Genomic DNA, 21,834 nt, shown 5'->3' with positions numbered 1-21,834 from the left:
ATGTATACAAGTACATAGATACGCTTTATTTATCCAACTAGATCTGTGCAATTATAATCATAATCAAATTATTAATTCGCCAATTTGGCGAAAATGTGAACAAACAATCAAAATCATTAAAATTTTATGATTACAGATTTTATGTCTGTTTTTTGTTTATATTTTTTTTTTTCAAATATCCATGGAATTGTTTAAAAATGCTAAAGAGCTTTAATTTTATTTTCCAAGTGCTATTTAATCCAGTTTTTTAAATATTTATAAAATACGGAATTGTTCAATAAATATATATGTATTTATTTTTAGTAATCGTTGTTTGTTAACATATCGTTGTTATATTATTTTATAGCCAAGAATTCAATATGATTTTTAGATCAGGGTCTTCCTACGTAAACAAACGTAAGACATTTTTTTCAGGAGAACCATTTTATTGAAAATAATACTGGTGTTATGTTATGTCAAGTAACATATTAAAACTTTTAAAAATCTTGTCTTTATAAATGGTTGTTCAAGGAGTTTTTACACTTTAGCAGCCATTAAATCTAAGAAAAAAGAAGAAATTTAAACTTTTGAATTTAGTAACGTGGATTAAAAATTCCAAACATTATGATTTTGGTTAAATAGATATAGAATCAAATGTACTAAAGTTTTTATAACTCCATTATCAACTCAAGCTGGTCCTTGAATTGTAATATTTGGAGATCTCTTAACCAAATAGTATAGTTCTAAATTTATTTTTCTGAAAGCAATTCAACAATGCAAAATTTCTTATTTTACATTGTACGTAAAATGTGGTAACATTAACATGTCATAATATTGTGAGTGTCAACTGCAATGACATTTGCATTGACACTTTATATTGTCTTTGATAGAAGAGACGATATGTGTCAATAAAAAACACGACATTCGAAACCTACATTAACAAATTACTTTTGCTTGCCGCCTTTTAAAGCAGGCAGACATAGTTACAATACATTGTTTTTCGAACTAAAATTCTTTGTATAATGTAAATCCTGACCAGGAATATTAAATCCTTGTTATATTACGGAAAAATTTATCGTTAGTTTCTGAGCTTAAAATCTTTTATATGAAACATATCGTCATCCCTGTCATTATCTTAAAAAAAAAAACAGAGATAATAATGTTTTAAATGGGACTTTTGGTCTCGGAAGCCCACGGTAAGTTATGTAAAACAATGGCGCCCATAGTTTAGGTAATTATATTCTTGGTTAGGTTACATTAGAATATGATGACGTCATCGCCACGTGTCTATGTCAAAGAGTATGTAAAAGTATAAATAAATAGACCATGAATTATTGTCAGACATATTGTTTGTTTAATTACCATTTTGTACCTTATTATTTTTATAACGTCCAAAACCATATACCCATGTTTGTATAGTATGATTTCTTTGTATAATTTTCGTCATGTAAAAATTACAAATATTAAAAGAATTAATTTCAATGTAAATTTGTATTATTTTTCTTTAATTATTTTAAATTAATAAAATTGATTGCAGGCCAAATGATATTCTGTATATTTTTGTTTAAATTTCCATAGCAAAGTAACAAGAAGTTGGTCCTCCCTTTACTTGAGTTTAAAAAAGGTAAAAACATGAGTTGCATAAGCCATTGGATACTCCATAAAATTGACTGAATATTTAATTTACAGTGCGACAAACCTATTTGGCCCAAGATTCAAAAGTACTAATTAGTAGTGTGCTAAAGAAGTCGATCGCATCATGAGTACATTTTTTGGCGGAACTAAATACGACAATAATGCCATAAATTACAAACTCCTCGAGCCAATCTTAAAAAACTTATTATGTTAAAAACAAGTACCATGACGTCATAATCCCTTTAAATTTAATATCAAAAAATGTCTCTAATGACAAAATTATGAAATGGAATCCGTCAAGAAACAACAAATGATTGTTGATCGATGAGTGAAATGTTGAAATTGACAATGCTTGATAACGACCTACGGCAGTTTTGACAGTTGACTTTTAAAAAGAAACGTTTGACATGTCACACGTCAATATGACAAGTGACAGGTGCTGTCGGCATGAGGAGTTCCCAGCATCAGCGATGGCCGTACTCGCCGCAGCAGACCAGAGCCCCGTGCTGAGGACACATCTCCTGTCACGTGACTGCAGGTCAACAAAACAATACAAATTGGTCAGTCACTGGAAACAGCTTTACTTTACAAAGGTGGTTACGGTTTCCTATTGCTGTTATGTCAGTTTTGTTTACATTTTAAGTTCGAGACAAACCGAAAGTTAATACAAAGTGGAGCCTTAGAATGTTGAATGAAGTCCAATATAATAATATTTGTTAATCATAATACGACGTCAGGAAAATATAATAACCATTGAAGTTTTACTTTGTGTACATAAAAAACTTGTTAGTAGTTGTTTATGTAATTATTGGCATTGAAGTTCATAGATAGCTATTATCCAATATGCGACAAATGTTTCAACAAACAAGTCGAAGTTGTCTTTGGTCTATTAAGTACTATATTTTTTATTCATATACCGTCACTTGTAGCGTATAACGGGCAAAGGTAGCGGGCATGTCCGCACGTTCGTCCATGTCGTCGGGTTCGGGGCGGCTGCCGGGTGCCACCGACATTATCGACCTGGATCGCTACATGCGCGCCGCTGTACGACCCGGCATCTCGCCCAGGCACGACCGACGGTACTAACATAACTATTCATATTGGTGATCAGGAGTCCACTTCCTGGAGAAAATCTTTCAGGCTTAAGAGGCATATGCAAACTGGGTGAATTACGAAGGATCTGGTGAAATTGGAAGCACCAAGATTGTCCTTCCCAATTAGTTCCCAGTTTGGTATACGGATCAGATCGTGATTCTTTTTGTCGACAAAGATAAAAAAAACCTTGGCATCACCTTTACTGTTAATCCGACTCTTGACATCATTTAGTAGTGCACAGCATCGTTACTTGTAGCGAACGCTTGGTAGTGGACGCAGGCGGGTTCGGTCGCAAGGCGGGACGCGGGCCACGCGCCAGCAACGCCAGCAGCAGCAGTGCAAGCGCTGCCAGCAACAGCGAACCTCCGCACATGAAGCGCTTCTCCCACGACTCAGGCCTCTCCGACGGTAGCAACCCCCAGCATAGGCATCGCTCCCACAGGTCACAATAACATCTTAGATTAATATTTTTCAGTAGGGAGTATAATCGTGTTTTTTATTTGTAAAATATAACTGAAACATTAATAAGCATTTCCTTCTTAATTCTCCCAGACGGGTGAGCGGAGACGTAACAACGCATAGGTGTAGGGAATCAGCTCGTGGGCGAGGGTCGGCTTCGTCATTGCTCGCGTTCCGCACGGCCTGCGAGAGGGCCCTGCGAGAGCAGCAGGAACAGATCGCTCGTGTCGCGCAGCTCTGTGAGCGGCTCGGAGAGCGCAGGAACGAACGCCGCAATGAGAGGCACGGTGAACGACGCAACGAGCGTCGGACCGAACGAGTTAAATGCGTCAGACCGAAGCCGGAACGACCGAAGGCGGACCGATCAAAACCGGATCGGTCGAAGCCGGAACGCTTAAAACCGGAACGCTCGAAACCAGAGCGGCCGAAGGCGAAGCGACCGAAACCCGAGTGTTCGACCACGAGCATCGAATCTAGCAATATTTCTTCTAGTAGCCGTAGTTCCAGGGAACGTCATAAGGACAAGCATCGGGTAAGTGGTCGTTAACTTAATAAACGTTACAATGATTTTGTCGAAAGATCATGATGATTTAGCTTAAGTATATATTTCAGACAGACGAATGCAAAACGTACAAGATAATAATGAACAAACTAGACGAGTTGAGTCGTCTCTTTGCGGCGCGTCGTCCGATGCCTCCGCTGACGTTAAGCACAAAGCCAATGTCGTTGTACCGTGATGGGCTCTCTTCCGGCTCTGTGTCCGTGTCAGACAAGATAGTGGCAACGGAGCCCGATCTCCACACTTGTATAACATCGAGGCAATTGTCTCCCACAGTTCAGGTACAGATACGTTGTTCTCTTTATTGAGACAAACGGGAGAATTTTAGAAAGGAAAGAATTTAGGGAAACGTGTAGAAAAGAAGTATTTGATATAAAGTGTATGCTTATCACAGATATTGCTAACACCACGTCCGACGGAACGGAAGGTGGATCTGCAAATACAAACGAAAGCGACGGGCACGACGCCGATACCGTCGGGGGAGCAGGTGCGTCAAAAAGATCGGATGTTACGAGGCGAGCGGCGGAGAGAAGTGCGGCCGTGCGAGAACCGCAGGCTGGCTGTCACTAGAGCTCACTTCCTTGAAATAGCACCGCTGCAAGAGAAGCGGCCTAATATAGCTACAGAAAGGTGAATGATTTGAACACAACATTCTTAGTAAAATAAAGAATAACAGGTAATAAAGTAGGGTAGTGGCGATAAAAATAAGAAAATGATACATCGATTTGGAGGTCAAAAATGATCCCACATAGAATGGAATAAGGATAGGATGATGATGAATGACAGTTAAAAGTACTTTCAATGCAATTAGTGTTATTATTTTTGTAAACTTTATTAAATATATTTATTTTTCATCAGGGTTGTACAGCGGGATCTCAATTTAGATTGCAACACGACACGCAATCATTTGACCAGTTTCGATCTGGATGATCCACTGTCTGTTAGTATTGGAACGATTGTTTGACACTGATTTTACAAACTTTTATTTAGTTTTCCCTGTCTCAACGTTTATCATTAAATCTTGCAAAAATTTGATCCACCATTACTGATTGAGCTCAAAATTCGCAAACATCTGTAAGACGTGTAACATGGTGCTGATCAGATGATAGATCTAGAAGATGGCCATATAGACTTATGAAACGACACAACCTCATCGAGTTTAGGTTCGTTTGATTCGTATTGACCACGTTGTTTTTTTAGTTTTTTGAATTACAAGAACGGTATAAAAGCTTGTTTTCAATTTAATTTTCAGGGCGCCATAAGAAATTCTATAATATTAATTATATCCAACAGTTGTACGCACAAGCGAAGCGTCTACAGACACTCCATGCTGAGCCGCGCCGGGCCCGGAGTGAAGACCGCGAGCTGCGCAACGAGAGGACGTACGACATGAGGGGCTTCAGCGTAGGGGGGCGTTTCGTGGAGCGGCTGGGTGAGGAGTCCCTTTGCGCGCGCTGCAGGGTCTACTGGCGCGCGTTCAGGGACTGCTTCACTACCCAGCTGTTCTGCAGACCGGGGCGCGCGTGCGCCTGCTAACATATATCATATACATATCTTGTAGAAAATATATTATTTACTTCGGATTATGTGTTCTTATTATTATATCATTTTCAGTGGACTAGTTGCTATGTCAGACTATGTATAAAAAAGCATGTTTTATGTATTTTCGTAGTAATAACATATCACGGCAAAGATAGCTTTATTTATTTAAAAATCAATCAATTACCTTTATTTTTAAAGTTATCAATGGTTCTATAACAAGATATCCATAGACAAACATGATAAAGTTTCTGTTACATCTGTGAATACGTCAGCAATAGAGCTCCACCATTTTTTGTACTACCGTCACTTTATCGCAACTATGTAAAACTGTAATATGTAATAAACATTTACATGAGGATATATATAAGTTTATTGCTAAAATGCACTTTTCGTAGGCATGTGGCGCTTAACAGTTGCGCTTAAATAGTTACCCATAGAAATATTATCGATGACATCAATATCGACGAGTTCGAAAAATGTGAGGTTATTTTTCATATTTTATTATATTTCAGGTTTTATTAATTTTAAGTTAGGTAATTAAAAAAATTAAAGAATTTGAAAACTTTTTTTTATTACAATTTGTCATCTACGTTGTGACGCTGGCCGCATATCTATCAGATGCTACAATGAATTCTTCTTGACACAGTCAGACAGAACAAAAGAAATTTTCCGAAATGTCAATTGCAAAATTTATAGTGAAAATTAAACAATATAAACAATAAACACCATGTAGTGATCCTATTCGGATTCAGCCATCGACTAATTGCAAATATGAAGTATACAAGTGATGCTTTCTGGTGGCTAGTGTGTCTTTTATTACAGGTAAATACCAAACTTGTGATACCACCATCATTCAAAGGTTGCCACCGTTGTCAGGTAAAATTGACCCAAAAGTGACCCCATAAAGAGTTCTACTCGCTGCGATTTTACTTATGTATAAATCCTACAAAGTACTATGACAATGTCAAACATTGTTCAAACAATTCAAAAATATTAAAGACTCAGATTCCTCAGTATCTTTTCTATTAAGAAGTCTCTAAATAAACCATTGTATTAACTAGAAATATTATTATCGTCTATATATAGTCTGTTACCAACTACATGAGATATAATTTCAAACTACAATAAACATTTAAGGCGACCCTTTCATACTGTTGATTAGGTTAACTTTAGGAGTAAGTAATAGAGGTCGAACTTTTGCTTGTTGTCCACACAATTTAAAATGTTATCATTTCGTCATGAAGTTTTCAGAAACATACAGATAATGGATTCACAAGTATATATCTATAGAAGCAAAGACAAATACCAATGAAAATGCTATGCTTTTTGCGACTAGTAAACCGAGTATAATAATAATATAGCACTAAAACAATTCAGTGCAATTTTTAGAAGGCTGCATTAACGACAAAACCTAACCTAACCATTTTTGTTTGATCGTTGTTTAGTTGTTTTGGAAAATAGTTACAGTTAGGAAAATAGTCACAGGTTACAGAATCCATATGTTTGGCATCTTTATACCATGTTGACGATGAATACTACCTTCTATATTTTACTCCTTTTTTCTTTTAATTTACTGTTTTTAATACTCCAATACAGCGTCAATGGTGAACGAGTTAATTTGATTTTTTGAGGTAGAGCTTTAATAAAATTTTTGTTTGCACTTGTTTTTGAAGTCGTAGGTTCTAAATGTTTGGTTTAGACAGTGATTTTCTTACATTTCATAATAGACCTAGAAACAATACGTGTTTGAGGCGCGAGGTAATTAAGAAATGTTCTAAACCAGGTGGTCGGCGCTCTCGCCTGCAAGAAGAAATCTTCTTGCCGCCCACCTCGCTGCCCGGGCGGCTGTAAACCTAAGTACTGGTGATCGCCACACCAGCCGTCACACCGTCACCTCTCTGAACTTATGACGGTAGTCGCCATCAAATTAAGTGAAAATAATATGGTGAGTAAGAGATTTTTTCACCAAGTATATGTGATAGTACCAGGCTGTTTTCTCGAGATATAGGTAATGTTTAGTATATGACAGAACGCAAAATTCCATATTCTTTTTCCATAACAGTGAAAGTACCTTTAAAAACTAGTAGTATACACCTAAATCCTGGTGTCCGCGAACTCGGAAGGGTCCAATCGTCGATAATTCTAAACTATTTTATAGCAATATTTTCTGTTTCTAACAAATTGTTCATAATAGTATCATAAATATATTGAAACTGTTAGATTCGGCCAGTAATCAGTCGTTCTAATAAATAGAATCGACTCTGTCTTCGTAAAACATGATTGATCTCGCTACAATTGTATGAATATATGGCAGAGAAATTTGCTGTGGTCGCTGTGGTGGTGTGTGTTGTGCCTCATAGCGACCGTAGGGGGCTGCTGTAAAAAGAAGACAATCTGCAGACCGCCGCCCGGCGGCAAGCCCGGGTGCGGCCGTGGCTGGTACGTAAAGCTATGAGAAATAATTAAGGTCAAGTTTTAATAAATGTAGACTCTAATTATAGCGGAAAAAAAATAAAACTTCTCCCATCAACCTTGGATTACTTGACGGTCGACGAAAAAAGGACCACCTTTTTGTAGTTGTATGTTAATAATAAAGGGAGAAAAAAAGATAATGATGGTCTTGAAGAGTGGTAAGATGTTAAGTTATAAGGTTTTAAACTATATTAAGTGACTGTACAGGGTCGAACTCATCCTTTTAGCACTTATAGGGTTAATATTTTAAGTCCGAAAACAATTAGCCGTACAATTTTTCAGGTTAAACTGCTAGCTAAAGGAAAAAATCAAGGAGAGGAACAAGAGAACTCAGGAAATTTGATGATCGAGGCGCAAAAAACCTTATATTGGCATAATAATTATAAAGGTAAATAACATCAACATTTGAATAAGATTTGTTAGTGTGTTTTGCGCTCGATAGAGGGTAGGCTTGCTGCACAAATTTTGTCGATGATGTCACGAATGCTCATGTCGCAGATATTCGTAATAGGCCCTTTATTTCAACTAACTGAATGTGTAAATACTAAATATTCGTAATTCTTTCTAGCCTATCTTGAATATTGTTGAAATAAGTTTATTCTAATCTTGCCTTATTTTAGTAAAGTACAAATTTGATTTTTTGTGTCTTTTACAGGCATATGTTTCAATTCATAAGACTTTTATGGAATCGGTTAACAAAGAACTTGATACTACATACAGCAAATACTAAAAAAATATCTGGTTTAGTTATGATGTTTTCAAATATAGCTATAAATTACGAAACAATTGGGATGAAACCATGGAGATAATATCTTGTTTTTGCAGTTTTTAAGTGTCACTTTGTCAGAAAAATGTATGCCATCCAATATCACAATAAACAGCCAACAAGAAGAAGAAACTTTTACTTGTTAAGAAATACTTGTCAATAATCTTTCTTTCGTTTTAGAAACTTTTATAATCAACTACAAAAAACTCTGTAAACAATGCCTGTTAAGTTTTTATACATTGGTATCTTGTGTACACTGTTAAATTAAATAAAACAAAAATTCTTTGGCTTTTAATTTTTTTTATTTTGTCTTACAAAATAGCGCTTCTTACATAACTACATCATCAGTAGTTCCTGAAACAAAAAGAAAGAATTCTTCATTAACATGGATTTTTTGAATTATTCTAAAATGGGAAAGGTCATCTATACCAAAAAATAGTAGTGTTTTTGAATGGAGTATTCTATAAGAGTAAAAAAAAAAAATTGGGTAATCACTGAAAGGCTGATTTAGATTCTGATGTAATAATGGTACTTTATAATATTGTAGGCTACTTTTGTCATTTTGTGCCAATGAAGTTGCATGCAATTACCAGTTATAAATTAACACAGCAACACGACATCAAACATGGATTTCTATTTGATATGTTTCTATTCCACCTCTCAACCTTAACAGTACATCAATGCACTTGGTACACACCTTCGGTTTAAATTGTATGCAACAAAATATTAAGTGTAATCAAATTACTTCTACTGTTTGTGTTTCAAGTGATAGACATTGAATCACTATTTTCACTTTATTGCACACTCTTACACTGGTGTGAACATTTTTGTGTAGAAACAACTCCTTACTTGATCAATATGCCGTCTTTCTTAGTGAGTCTGACTATACAATCATCCGACTCTCCCATCCGCCTGATGGCTCCGCAGATGACGTACATCTTGGAGGTGTCGGCAGCGCGGCCGGTCGCTGGGTCGACGTCAGCGATCACAAGCTGCACAGACGCATGGTCCTTGGCGTGGATGAGACGGTTGCTGGCCGAGCTGAAAGTTTCATATAATTCGTAATTATGAAGGTTTTCAGTCGGATATCATTAAGAATGTGGATGTTTCAATGTTTACTATCAATTTTTTTGGTTCTGTTGGTGATTTCTTTGTGTATGCTTTGTTTCATAGGTTTTTAACTGATAGGTTATACAAACTACGGTGGAAAAATAAGTAAACGTTGGATCTTTACAAAGTTTGTAAACATTTTCATAAATATTTAACTAATTTAAACTTTGAATTTCTTTCAACGAAATAAAGAAGTTCAAGTTAAAAATAAAGAAATGAGAAAGAAACATGCGTTATGGACAAAACATGCATACCATTTCCTCGGGCAGTACAAGTCAACAAATTCACCAGCGTCGTTTTGCATTTTGTATCTGGAAAAAAATCGGGAAAATACACTATTTCGAAACGGTTAGGATCGTTTTTGTTAAATAATGTTTAATTTTAAAGCAAATCTAACCTAAATAACCACACGGATCACGTAAATGACAGAAGCAGAAAGAAAGATGGCTGCTAAAATGTTACAAGACATAAAAATAAATTATTTTTTAAATGCTTTTGACAAAAACCGAAACTACGTGGCTTTTGAGTATCGCGAAATTTTTTATTTTTTTGTTTACTAATAGTGTTTTGTAATCCTAAAGTTATTCTCTTGTCCTGATGGTCTTGACTGTGGGGACTGAAAAATAATTTGTTCGTTTCGTTTTCCGACTTTCTGAAAATCTTTAGGTAACAACGTGCTGAAGTAACCCGACGTGTGCGATTAGGACTTAATATAAATAAAAATATAAGTATTTAATTCTATAGGAAGAAAAAAAGATTTTAAATTATAATCAAACTTTTATTAATAAAAAACAGATTTAACAATAAAGTGTGCATCTCGAATAATAATTAAAAAGTATGATTCCTTGGTCGAAAATAAGTGTAAAAAAGTATGGAATCATCGTACATATGGAATAACATAGTGAAGTCATCATTAGATAGAAAATTAATATCTTGAGGTAGTAAAACAGGCAGTGAAAGTTATAAAACTAGTTTACTTAATTGATTATACTTGTATACTTGTACGAAAAAAATAGATAAAAAAACTAGCCATCATTATTCATGATTCTGTGCCTTATTGTCCATTATTTTACACTGTTTTGTAATATTTTATATAACAGAAAATTGTTTCAAGATCTTACGTAAAAGGATTTAATTGTAAACTGGAATGAATCAAGGGAGGTTTTTTTTTAATAATAACTGAATATAATGCGAGCATGTCAAAATAGATATCGAATAAAAAATAATATAATTGTAATAGTAACTTTGAATTTGTCGGTTCCCAAATCATGAAAATAATATAAATTTATTTTACTTTTAAAAATTGTGCTGATTTGAATTTTTAAATACTGTCCATATAGTCACAACAATATTGTAAAAAACGCGCTTAAAAATCTGTAATTTTCGTAATAATTAATCGTTATATAACAATTTACAATTTTAACGATTTGCGCAATAATCTTAGTCTGATATATTTCTTTAAGACTTAAATAAGCCTTAAAATTAAGTTTACATAACTTCTGCCTCAGCTTCTGTATTCTCTTGTTCTTCTTCTCTTTCGTCAAATTCCACTTCGTCGTCTTCGACACCAGCCTCCTGTTTTAATAAAAAAAATCAAAATATGAAGTTTAAATTCGCAACGGTGTTGCCATTTTATAATACATTTTTTGAGGTTATGTTTTACCTGATACTGCTGATATTCCGAAATAAGGTCGCTCATGTTACTATCAGCCTCAGTGAACTCCATTTCGTCCATACCTTCACCCGTATACCAGTGAAGGAAAGCCTGCGAAAGTTATGTTATTTAAAGTTGGTAAAAGTTCATGTGGGTAGATTGTCAAAATATCCAAATTAAAAATATTCAAGTCAAGTGAAATTGTTAAAGTTACCTTTCTTCTGAACATAGCAGTAAACTGTTCAGAAATACGTTTGAAAACTTCTTGTATAGCCGTTGTATTGCCGATGAAGGTGGCAGACATCTTGAGACCGCGTGGAGGTACGTCACAAACCGACACTTTGAGGTTATGAGGAATCCATTCCACGAAGTAGCTGCAAATTAAATATATTTTTTAATTATTTCTGTAAGGTATTAGTGTACTCTGTGGACCAAAGTCTTCTGTATATCATAGCTGTTTTTTCTTTAACTTTAGAAAACTCACCTGGAGTTCTTATTCTGTACGGCCAAGATCTGTTCGTCAACTTCGCGCATGGACATGCGGCCGCGGAACATGGTGGCTGCGGTGAGGTAGCGCCCGTGCCGAGGGTCGCATGCAGTCATCATATTGCCGGGGTTGAACATCTGTTAGTTATCGTATTTTATTTATTTATGAATCTGATATAACATATTGATTTTAATTTAATAATGTTTTAAATAACAACTTATGCAGCTCTGGTTTCTTGTATATATGAGCCATGGTTTAATAAGTAAATGTTGCCATACAAACCTGACTCATCAATTCCGGGACAGTTTGAGCGCGGTAACTGAACGAGTTTTTAGCCGTTAACGGAGCGAAACCTATAAAAATACTATGTAAATAAAAAGTATTCATTCTAGTTGTTACAATACTAAAATAACATTAATGAAAAATAAAACTTACCGGGCATGAAGAAATGTAACCTCGGGAAAGGAACCATATTGACAGCGAGTTTCCTCAGACCGGCGTTGAGCTGACCTGGGAAACGCAGGCAGGTTGTCACACCTGACATCGTTAACTAAAAACACATGATTATTAAAAACAATATAAATATGTAGATTTGGTCAATTTTTACTCTTAAAAATGGCAAATAAGTAGTAATCAATCACTGATATTATTTAAAACTTTTAAATATTACTAATATAACTAAGAGTATTTGGGTGAATGGATGGATTCTGATGGAACTTGGCACAGATTTAGAATATAGTCTGGAAGAATACATTTGCTACTTATTTAGGTTTTTTTTTATAACGCGCGGACTGAGCCGCGGAGTCACCTACACTTCTACATATATTGAGGTAAAAAATCATCATAAATAAACAATTGCAACTTACCGAAATCAAATGGTTAAGATCACCGTATGTTGGGCTGCTAAGTCTTAATGTCCGGAAGCAGATGTTGTAGAGAGCTTCGTTGTCAATACAGAACGACATATCTGTGTTCTCTACCAGTTGATGTACTGACAGAGTTGCGTTGTATGGCTCTAAAACTACTTCGCTCACCTACAACAAAGTTTTTTTTATTTTTTTTTATTTGACAATTTTTACGTCCTCATTTTATGATCAAGTTATTCCAGTGAGAGGAGTGTCTTTGAGGATTATTTGATACCATAGATATTTAGTAATGTTACCAATATTTTTTATGACTTTTACGTTATTTCATAGACTAAGGCTGGTAACAACTTCGGTTCCAAATCTAAAACTTGTTAGTGATAATGCTTACTTTAGGTGAAGGCACAACGCTGAACGTATTCATGATCCTGTCAGGAAACTCCTCCCTGATCTTGCTGATGAGCAACGTGCCCAGTCCAGAACCAGTTCCTCCTCCCAATGAATGTGCCAACTGGAATCCTGTACATAGAAATATTCTATACATACCTATCATAAGTAACTAATCTGTGTATCTACATGTTATATACGAGTATATATGATTATTGTCTGTTTGTCGGGATGAGACTTCATCGCATTATTCAAGATGTCGCTAATGAATAATTTAAAATTACTAATTTGTTTGTACCTTGTAAACAATCACATCCTTCGGCTTCTTTCCTCACAACGTCTAACACTGAGTCGACCAGCTCTGCGCCCTCCGTGTAATGGCCCTTGGCCCAGTTGTTGCCTAGACAGAAAAAAAAATATAAAAGTTTTTTCATAACGTTCAATGAGTTACGTCCATCGGCGATATTATTTACGGTGAGTTTTCACGGTCGAAATACATGGACGAAATTATATCATCAAAGTGAGTGAAACAGATGACAATATATTTAAATATATATATTTCGGCAGTGGTATCACACGGTAATATAACCTATTGACGGCTCTTAGTATATGTCGTCGATGATCATTTTCTTGTTGTGGATGACAGCATTTTTTGTTTCTAAAAAAAATTACCAGCGCCGCTCTGTCCGAACACGAAGTTGTCCGGTCTGAACAGTTGTCCGTACGGTCCGGAGCGCACCGCGTCCATCGTGCCCGGCTCCAAGTCCACGAGAACTGCTCTTGGTACGTATCTACCTGGAATATGAATAATTCAATTAGTTTACACTGCCGAAACAGCTGTACAAAAACAGATTTTGTAGAACTTCGAATCTGGCAACTCAAAGTAGAATAGAATGTGTTCTGAATTTTCTCAATTCTAATTATATTTAAGGATTCCATATCTATTTTTCTGTATCATTTCTCAATATAAAAGTAAATAACACATCTGCCAACCAATCTTGGATATATCTATACTTTATAAATAGCGATAGCTTAACGTCCTGGCCGCATAATTTATACAATAAGAAATAAAAAAAATTAAAGACCAGTTTCAAGCTGTTCAATATAAAATGTATGACAGCCAGATTTTTTACCCCATTACCTCCTGATGCTTCATTGTAGTATACATTCAGCCGCTCCTTTTGTAGAGGATTGTCACCGATACAAGCGCCCGAGGGGTCGATTCCGTGCTCATCGGATATTATTTCCCAGAACTGTAACAGATTATTGTTATTGAATTACGCATGTAAAAAGAAATGGAAAAAAATGTTTCATTTTTTTGTGCCCATACTTTAACTCATTGTGTTCTATTCGTCACACGAAAATCATAAATAGAATTTATTTATAATATCGATTTCAATTCTCACGGAAAGGAATGTTAAATGTTGTCGATGTCAATGTAAACAAGTTCATCATTTGTAACTTGATCTAAAGCGAGACGTTCACATGATGGCTAGTGAAAGGCTTGAAAGAACCAACGAAGCGCGGCAAATTTGAGTTTAATACGTTTTCTAATAACTGCATGTTATCTCTAATTGTATTAATAAAATAACTACATTATTAACGTGATACTTATGGGATTAAGCAAACTGTAACTCAATGGAATGTAACAATTGTAAACAACTCATACAGTTAATAGCATTAAGAATTATAGCAGTAACGCGTAATAACGTTTAAAATAACAGCTTACCGCTTGTTCGCTTACGCATTAAAATTATGAATTACATTTATTTATTATACATAATGAATAATAATGAGAATTTCCTTAATTGTAAGCTATAGTTTAAGTTTTTTACATGTTACAAAATCTTGTTTGGCTCACATAGGTGATGCTTTTGCCAAAATTGTTGCGGTACCAAAAACTCAACTATGGTTATTCATTTCTGCAACTCAGCCAAAATGTCATCGTTAATATTTTGGTACTGTCAAAATTTAGTTAAATGCCGAGTCTTAGCGTTTTAACTACGATTTTGCACTTATAGTAGTCGTGATAATGATCAGAAAACAGTTTTCTAAAACGCTGAATTCCTATTGGTTCACCGGTTTAGCGCCAAAAGTTACGTATCATAAAACAAAGGCAGCCCTGTCTACTTCAATACAACAAATTGGTTAGGCAATAAAATTATTATTTTAGAGTAAATTATACAATAAAAATCAGTTAATTGCATTTTTTTAGGTTATAATTTGTATTATTCCACTACTTCATACGTTATATCTATGGTGCAATTTATGTTTTAACATTCCATTTTTAAAATACCATAAGAACACGACGAGGAATGATGGAAGAAAAAATTTCCTTATAACCAAGATTCTATTAATACAACTTTCACAATAGTCTCGCTTCATATGAGTACGTGACGAATACATCGCTCTTATTTAATTGAGGTTAACTCGTGAGAATGTTTTAACAGATGATTAAATAAAAACACACACGTCATTCTCAATGCCATACACTACGTCATTTTCAAGTTTAAAACTATTAATAAAGTGAATTTGAAACAAACCTTTGATCCTATTTGATTTCCACACTGGCCCGCCTGAACATGCACTATTTCCGACATTTTAAACTTTTACACAGCAATAAAATCAACCTTTATTATTCACCGGTGGCAAATACAATTCAACTAACAAGTATAATGTAGTTTGTTACAAAAATTGGGAACGCTATCGGAGCGTTTATCTTCGTTATCACGTTCGTACTAAGTGTCTCAAATGACAAGAGGTCGGCGGGTATGCGTCATTTTTATTGTAAACACCGTCAATGTTTTAAGTTTATTACACGACTAAAAATATCTTACACACACTTTTAGTATATGTCTTAGTGGAAAAACTACAATCTAAATATTATTTTAATAGTAAATGTGACACGTCTTTACAGAATTTTGCTACAAAAGTTACTGGTTTTAAATTCGTTCCGTCCCATCGCAGACATTCCCCACTTCAACCACAAGCTACTTGTTATCAAAGACAACATAATTTATTTTCTTTGCCATTCTGATATCTGCATATAAAATGTTATATAAACTAATGTATTAATTGTAGAAAATTAGTAAAATTCAAGTATTCTGATGAGTCATTATTACGTCTACTGTTTACGATTTCTCGTTATAGGTGTGGCATCTTAAGGTTGCTTACTCAGGCCTATTAAAAATTGGTTAAACTTCCTATCTATATAGCTAGATGGATGGATGGATAAAACTGTTTCTATTTGAGGGACAAATAACAGCAATTAATCTTCTATTTAAGCAGTTACTAGAGAGCAACAAAGTGTACCAGGTTCGATCTCTGAAAGGAATGTTTGATTATTTATATAATAAACAGTCGATAGATGTCGCTTCTCTTTATCTATGAGACCCTATTATTTATCTAACATTTTACTGCCGACCCAACTTCAATTAACATCAGACGTGTAATGATATTTTTTTAAATAATCGTACTTTTGCAATAAAAAGTTACATTAGAAGTAATAACTCGGTCATCACAATATTATACTGTAAATTTCAAACATAAGCAATTTTAAAATATTTCGGTATTCCGTTATCATTACTACATTATCTAATCTTTGATAAATGGTGCAGTTACTATGAGATCATATTGATAAATAATTTTATGACTGCATGTAAATGTTAAGGTCATTTATTTGGTTTGAAACAACATATTAATGATGTTTTTGTTTAGATATATCATAAGAAATCAACGGATCAAATGAAACTTTTGACGGTGGGTTTTCGCGTTGTTACCCGGAAAATCCGTGTACAATATCCATAAACGCCGACAATAACATATGTATAATCAACAATTATCAACTCTTCCTGGTGTATTAACAATTTACGATTTTTTCTCTGTCCTATTTATTCTTCTAAATTTCGTGACGTAAAAACCGTGCATAAAATGGACACAATACAAACAAAATACTACGATTCATTTTACTAATGAAAATGACTAGGCCAAAGAGAGGTGAAGCGAGTGGGTCGGGTCGCCCGCGACTCTGTCCGCCAGGAATTAAAAAAAAACATATAATTAATAGCCCATGTGTTCTTCCAGACTATGTTTTATATGTATGCCAAATTTCATCGAGAGCCGTTCTGGCGATGCCTTCAAACAAACATCCATACATCCAACTAAACATTTGCATTTATAATATAAGTAAGATGTACGGAAACTACTATCACCGTCTCCTTTGTGTGCGCACTCACACTGATATATGGCAATCCGCACAAAATTAGGTTTTTTCTTTAAGAAACTAAGTCTTTGGTCATAGGGTTTTTTCGATATCGATTTGCCATGTTTTTATTTTTTAAATATGATCAGTTTTAGCAACGGGTAGCTCTAATTTTTTATAGTAATTGAAAAATAAGTGCTTATTAAATAAAGTGCTTAATAAAGAGTAACCTTTTAAGTTAAAGACAATTATCATTAGGCTTAAATAGATGTTTTACACTTACACTTACTTACATAAAGTACTCACTGATATGGCTTTAATTTCACTTAACTATTAAATGCATTCCGTTGTACTAAACCTCAAGTACTTAACTCAATACTTAAAGCCTATTACATGTGTATTCAGATCACGGATTTGCTAACCGTGGAATTCCAAGGCTGTGATACTTTAATTACGTATTGTTGTCTCTGTTTTATCAAAGAGAATGAAAGAGATGACAATATGTACCAATAGAAGAATCACGGGAGTCCTTCGAGTCGGATTATATTAAATGTTTGAATACGTATAAGTAGATCATACGACACATTTATTATATTTTTATAAATTGAAAAAAAAAAGAAATAATTCATTGACATTTATTTATTATACTTTATAATATTTAAATTCTCTGTGATTTTTTACAAAATAAAAATAAATATAAAATGGCTAGAATTTTTTTCTGTAATAATATTCCCCTATTTTACATATAAATATGATGTTTTCTTAAAACATACAATATTAGTGTATTTAAACAATAAATAAAACTGATTTGACGACATTAAATACACCAATAGAAGCCTAAAATTACTTACAATCACAAAATATAAGTTACTAAGAACGACAAATAAATCACTATAAACACATAAGAAAAATCTTTAACAGAAAAGATACTGTAATTTGAACATATATGTTCGAGTGAATACATGAACCTGAATGAGCAAGAGTCCAAGAGACCGCGACATTTTTCTCGCTTATAGACGTTTCTCTTACACGAGTTTCTCACTTATGAAGGTAGCGAGTCATAACCGGACTCTCGCTTATTGAGGTTTCTTGCTTTCTATTTTTAAATTTCAGGTTATGTATTAACTTTATCAACATGCGTACATCTATGCCGTTTAAGACCACTGCTTTGTGTAAATTGGCTGTTACATAAATCACATGCAAACGGTCTCTCACCTGTATGTATCCTCATATGTAGTTTCAAATTACTATTTATAGTAAACTGTTTATTACATATATTGCAATTATACGGCCTTTCATCAGAATGTACACGCATATGCTTCGATAAATTACCTATTTGTTTATTGCAAATTTTGCAAGTGTATGGTTTTATACCTGTATGTACTCTCATATGACGTTTCAATTGTCCTGTCTCTCTAAAAGAACGTTTACAAACATCACAATTGTACGGTTTCTCACCTGTATGTACACGCATATGAATCTTTAAATAACCATTATCTGAAAATGGTTTCTTACATACTTTACACGAATAAGGTCTTTCACCGGTGTGAGTTCTTTCATGTAATTTATAACTGGCCATTTGAGCAAACTGTCTGTCACAAAAACTACACGCATATGGTTTACGACCAGTATGTACACGCATATGTACTTTCAATGTTGTATATGCTGTAAAATCTTTTTTACATACTTCACAAGTATGCGGTCTTTCACCCGTGTGCTGACGGGCATGGATTGCTAAATAACTCTTGCTTGAAAACTGCTTATTACAATCTTTACATGAATACGGCTTTACACCTGTATGTATAATAAATATATGACGTTTCAAATGTGTACGTTGTGAAAATCTCCGTCCACATACATCACAGACAAACGGTTTCTCACCTGTATGTGTTAAAATATGCGATTTCAATGTTTGATTATGTCCAAATGATTTCTTACATATTTCACATGTGAAATTTTTCTCTTTCGTATGTGTTTTCATATGTTCTTTCAATCCTTTCTTCCTTTGGAATTGTTTACCACAATCATTACATTTGAACTTTTCAATATCATAGTGTGTAGTCAAATGACTTTTCAAAAGGCGAGCTTTATCAAATATTTTCGTACACATATTACAAGGATATGTTCCATTATTCGAATGATTATTTGATATATGTTTAGTTAGATCTTTATTTTGGGTAAATTTATTATTACATATAAGACATTGATAAGTTTTCTCACCGCTATGTGTAAGTAAATGAACTTCTAAAGAACCATAATAAGTGAATTGTTTGCAACAAACATCGCATGTATATTTCTTAGATTGATTCCGACTTCTGGGTTTTGATATATCATCTGTAACAAAGGCAAAAACAATTTATAACATAGTAAATAGACTTTGCATAAGAAAATACAAACAATGTGCTTTGTGGGATAACAATGATAAACCAAATAGGAAAGGAAGTACATACTTAAGTTAAATGTTCTAAGAATCTTGTGTTATATCCCTAGATATGTGCATATTAATTGTTTTATTTCATTTAAGTTTGGATTTTAAAACCGTAACTGTGTCTATGTTCCGGTGCGTTCCTTGGAGATCCCGGAACCGTAGCAGTCGCACTTGAGGTTTGCCACCGAGGGGGTTTTAGTAAGTAAGAATCTTACATAACCCTGTCTTTCCCCCAAAAAGCAGGCCCATAACAAAAAAACTGTGTCTATGTTACGCCCAATATAGTTTTGTTTAATGCTACACAACTTTTGTCTATTTCAACTATCTCTTTATCAGATTAATTAATAAATATTAAATACATACTAGCTGTCGCCCGCGACTCCGTCCGCGCGGGATTAAAAATAGATGTTGGCCGATTCTCAGATCGGTTTTTCATTCCCATACTCCTCAGAATCGTCCAAGCCGTTTCCGAGGAGTATGGGTACGAAAATTGTGACATGAGAATTTTATATATAAGATTAGGACTTTTTAAATTATTGGATACTACATAGTGTTAGGAAGAAAATTCCACACTGTGCCGGTGTACTGGTACAACAGTAGCCTTATTAAACCATTGACGTTTATGTCCCCTCACTAATCATTCTGACACTTGACTATATAATGAAAGTGCGCCATTCGCGCCAACGCATTCTAACTAATAATGCCTTAAAATAGTGAAGTTTGAAATTATGAACATATTAATTAATTTACCATCACTGAATTCTTGTCCACTAGCCCATTCTGCCTCGGGTTCTGATTCTTGTACAGCTTCCTTGCTTTTCAATATTGATAAAGGCTGGTCATCAGCTGTATCTATAGTAGTGTCATTCAAGCATTCTAGGGTTACTTTATTTTCTGTAACAATGTAAATGGATTTCTAAGTTTAAGTGGTTTACTAATGTTAGTAAAATGAGAAGAATAAAAATTGTATCTTACCACATTTAGATTCATTGTCATTTTCATGAAGAGATTCTTGCTTTAACCCTAAAATGAAAAAGAAGTCTTTAATATACAGTTGAACCTGCAGAGGTAAGAAAACTCTAAAATCAAGAAACTCAGGATAAAGAGAAACCTTTATAAGCAAGAAAAATATTGTTGTAGATTGGAATCTTGTATATCAAGGTTTAGATGTATTTTATTCACTTTAATAAGCATATAAATAAGATTTTAAAGTATTTAAATTGAAGCAAAAACTGTTTTATTACCATTGTGTATTTCTGTCACCTCTTCCTTTACTGTATTGATACAAGATGTTATGCCTGGAATAGAATTAAATTGTGCTACATGATTTGTTTTTTTATTATGTATTTTTTTATCTCCTATTAGTTAAAGGCTTTTTAGTGGATGATTAATATAAACTAAACTTAAAAAGTTAGTTTTTTTTTATAATCATTGCTTACCTTTGTAGCTTAATGTATTGTAATGTGTATACAGTATCTGTTCACAACTGACCACTTGCTTTTTGAATGTTAGTGCATCTTGTAAATGAGAAATGCATACGTCACAGATAGAGTAAGAGATAGTATTTGACTCTCCAATGACTGGGCTTATCTGTAATCAATATTAATCTGTTTAATGGATAAAAAAGCATATGAAGATGCAATATAATGATTTCGTATATAATTTAAAAAAGTTAAACTGTTGAGAAACATCTATTTTAAATGTAAAATGACAAAAATAATATAGAGACAAAACATTACGTTTAGGTTAAAATGTAGAATAAATATGCAAGCTTATAAGTGCTTACAGTTCAAGATGTTGCCGATGTTCTGTGAAAGTATGGTGTTTCGAAAGAAATTAAGTTTATTGCAGAACAAAATACTTACAATAATGTCGAAAGTCTTTTGCAACATCGACGAATAAGTTTCTTCTGTGCCTTCGTATGAATAAGATGTATTAAGGCTTTGAAAGCCGTAGTGAGAATGACAACATCGGCAGAGATTCTCCATAATGTAAAATTTTTGTAGTTTAATTCATAATATTTTGTAAAAAGTTTACGTTGAAAGAACTTCACAACTTCTCATGTCAATAAACAAACGCATAACTTTGGAAACTGAAACTGACATTTAAGATTTAAGTTAAAGTTAACTGTCAAATTAAGTGGAACGGTGTGACCCCTAGGAAAATCGATATCCTACTTTTACGGTTTGATTTTAAA

General features: G+C 34.0%; 4 protein-coding genes and 1 long non-coding RNA gene across 9 annotated transcripts; 2 read left to right on the top strand and 3 right to left on the bottom strand.

The window, feature by feature from the left end:
- The first annotated feature begins 2,057 nt into the window (after positions 1–2,057).
- On the top strand, positions 2,058–5,304 carry LOC106124702 (hepatoma-derived growth factor-related protein 2). Of its 3 annotated transcripts, none has more exons than XM_013321622.1 (8): positions 2,058–2,174; positions 2,544–2,693; positions 2,966–3,151; positions 3,262–3,700; positions 3,781–4,008; positions 4,122–4,357; positions 4,586–4,667; positions 5,021–5,304. In XM_013321622.1, exons 2-8 carry the CDS (start codon positions 2,569–2,571, stop codon positions 5,261–5,263), a joined length of 1,539 nt encoding a protein of 512 aa, XP_013177076.1. In that variant the 5' UTR covers positions 2,058–2,174; positions 2,544–2,568; the 3' UTR covers positions 5,264–5,304. The 3 variants fall into 3 exon arrangements, with proteins under 3 accessions (XP_013177076.1, XP_013177075.1, XP_013177077.1); XM_013321621.1 differs by having other exon boundaries at positions 2,058–2,207; XM_013321623.1 differs by lacking the exon at positions 4,586–4,667 and having other exon boundaries at positions 2,058–2,207; positions 5,021–5,200.
- Positions 5,305–5,884: 580 nt separating this feature from the next.
- LOC106124704 (uncharacterized) lies at positions 5,885–8,802 on the top strand. Of its 2 annotated transcripts, none has more exons than XR_001228215.1 (5): positions 5,885–6,091; positions 7,053–7,214; positions 7,584–7,708; positions 8,024–8,129; positions 8,397–8,802. It is a non-coding gene; the product is annotated as an uncharacterized LOC106124704 (long non-coding RNA). The 2 variants fall into 2 exon arrangements; XR_001228216.1 differs by having other exon boundaries at positions 5,886–6,091; positions 8,037–8,129.
- Positions 8,803–10,099, bottom strand: RpS21 (ribosomal protein S21). 2 transcript variants are annotated; one of them, XM_013321625.1, is made up of 4 exons: positions 10,015–10,099; positions 9,872–9,928; positions 9,357–9,548; positions 8,803–8,861 (listed from the first exon to the last, which is right to left on the bottom strand). In XM_013321625.1, exons 2-4 carry the CDS (start codon positions 9,919–9,921, stop codon positions 8,852–8,854), a joined length of 252 nt encoding a protein of 83 aa, XP_013177079.1. In that variant the 5' UTR covers positions 9,922–9,928; positions 10,015–10,099; the 3' UTR covers positions 8,803–8,851. The 2 variants fall into 2 exon arrangements, with proteins under 2 accessions (XP_013177079.1, XP_013177078.1); XM_013321624.1 differs by having other exon boundaries at positions 9,872–10,071.
- A 689-nt stretch (positions 10,100–10,788) lies between these two features.
- LOC106124384 (tubulin beta chain) lies at positions 10,789–15,988 on the bottom strand. Its single transcript, XM_013321004.1, has 12 exons — positions 15,552–15,988; positions 14,150–14,261; positions 13,681–13,803; positions 13,307–13,408; positions 13,013–13,140; positions 12,625–12,792; positions 12,194–12,308; positions 12,041–12,111; positions 11,756–11,895; positions 11,486–11,645; positions 11,281–11,382; positions 10,789–11,192 (listed from the first exon to the last, which is right to left on the bottom strand). The coding sequence occupies exons 1-12, from the start codon at positions 15,606–15,608 to the stop codon at positions 11,106–11,108; spliced, it is 1,365 nt and encodes a 454-aa protein (XP_013176458.1). The 5' UTR covers positions 15,609–15,988; the 3' UTR covers positions 10,789–11,105.
- Positions 15,989–18,200: 2,212 nt separating this feature from the next.
- On the bottom strand, positions 18,201–21,745 carry LOC106124926 (gastrula zinc finger protein XlCGF57.1). The gene is made up of 6 exons (XM_013321956.1): positions 21,503–21,745; positions 21,077–21,227; positions 20,882–20,935; positions 20,613–20,660; positions 20,388–20,531; positions 18,201–19,543 (listed from the first exon to the last, which is right to left on the bottom strand). The coding sequence occupies exons 1-6, from the start codon at positions 21,623–21,625 to the stop codon at positions 18,324–18,326; spliced, it is 1,740 nt and encodes a 579-aa protein (XP_013177410.1). The 5' UTR covers positions 21,626–21,745; the 3' UTR covers positions 18,201–18,323.
- Between the last annotated feature and the right edge of the window lie 89 nt (positions 21,746–21,834).

Source organism: Papilio xuthus, unplaced genomic scaffold, assembly GCF_000836235.2.
Source record: "Papilio xuthus unplaced genomic scaffold, Pxut_1.1 DF825946.1, whole genome shotgun sequence".
NCBI lineage: Eukaryota > Metazoa > Arthropoda > Insecta > Lepidoptera > Papilionidae > Papilio > Papilio xuthus.
The sequence above is the reverse complement of the archived record's forward strand: the minus strand, read 5'-3'. Positions and strand labels throughout refer to the sequence as shown.

Excerpts from the sequence above, each read along its gene's own strand:
- LOC106124702 (XM_013321622.1), top strand. The coding sequence starts at position 2,569 with ATGTCCGCACGTTCGTCCATGTCGTCGGGTTCGGGGCGGCTGCCGGGT. Across the intron at positions 2,694-2,965 it reads TCGCCCAGGCACGACCGACG|CGAACGCTTGGTAGTGGACG; the intron begins GTACTAACATAA and ends CGTTACTTGTAG. Across the intron at positions 3,152-3,261 it reads CATAGGCATCGCTCCCACAG|ACGGGTGAGCGGAGACGTAA; the intron begins GTCACAATAACA and ends TAATTCTCCCAG.
- LOC106124384 (XM_013321004.1), bottom strand. The coding sequence starts at position 15,608 with ATGTCGGAAATAGTGCATGTTCAGGCGGGCCAGTGTGGAAATCAAATA. Across the intron at positions 12,309-12,624 it reads ATCTTAACCATTTGATTTCG|TTAACGATGTCAGGTGTGAC; the intron begins GTAAGTTGCAAT and ends ATGTGTTTTTAG. Across the intron at positions 12,112-12,193 it reads GTTACATTTCTTCATGCCCG|GTTTCGCTCCGTTAACGGCT; the intron begins GTAAGTTTTATT and ends GTATTTTTATAG.
- LOC106124926 (XM_013321956.1), bottom strand. The coding sequence starts at position 21,625 with ATGGAGAATCTCTGCCGATGTTGTCATTCTCACTACGGCTTTCAAAGC. Across the intron at positions 20,661-20,881 it reads GGTGACAGAAATACACAATG|GGTTAAAGCAAGAATCTCTT; the intron begins GTAATAAAACAG and ends TTTTCATTTTAG. Across the intron at positions 19,544-20,387 it reads TGGACAAGAATTCAGTGATG|ATGATATATCAAAACCCAGA; the intron begins GTAAATTAATTA and ends CCTTTGTTACAG.
- RpS21 (XM_013321625.1), bottom strand. The coding sequence starts at position 9,921 with ATGCAAAACGACGCTGGTGAATTTGTTGACTTGTACTGCCCGAGGAAA. Across the intron at positions 9,549-9,871 it reads TTGTACTGCCCGAGGAAATG|CTCGGCCAGCAACCGTCTCA; the intron begins GTATGCATGTTT and ends TGAAACTTTCAG.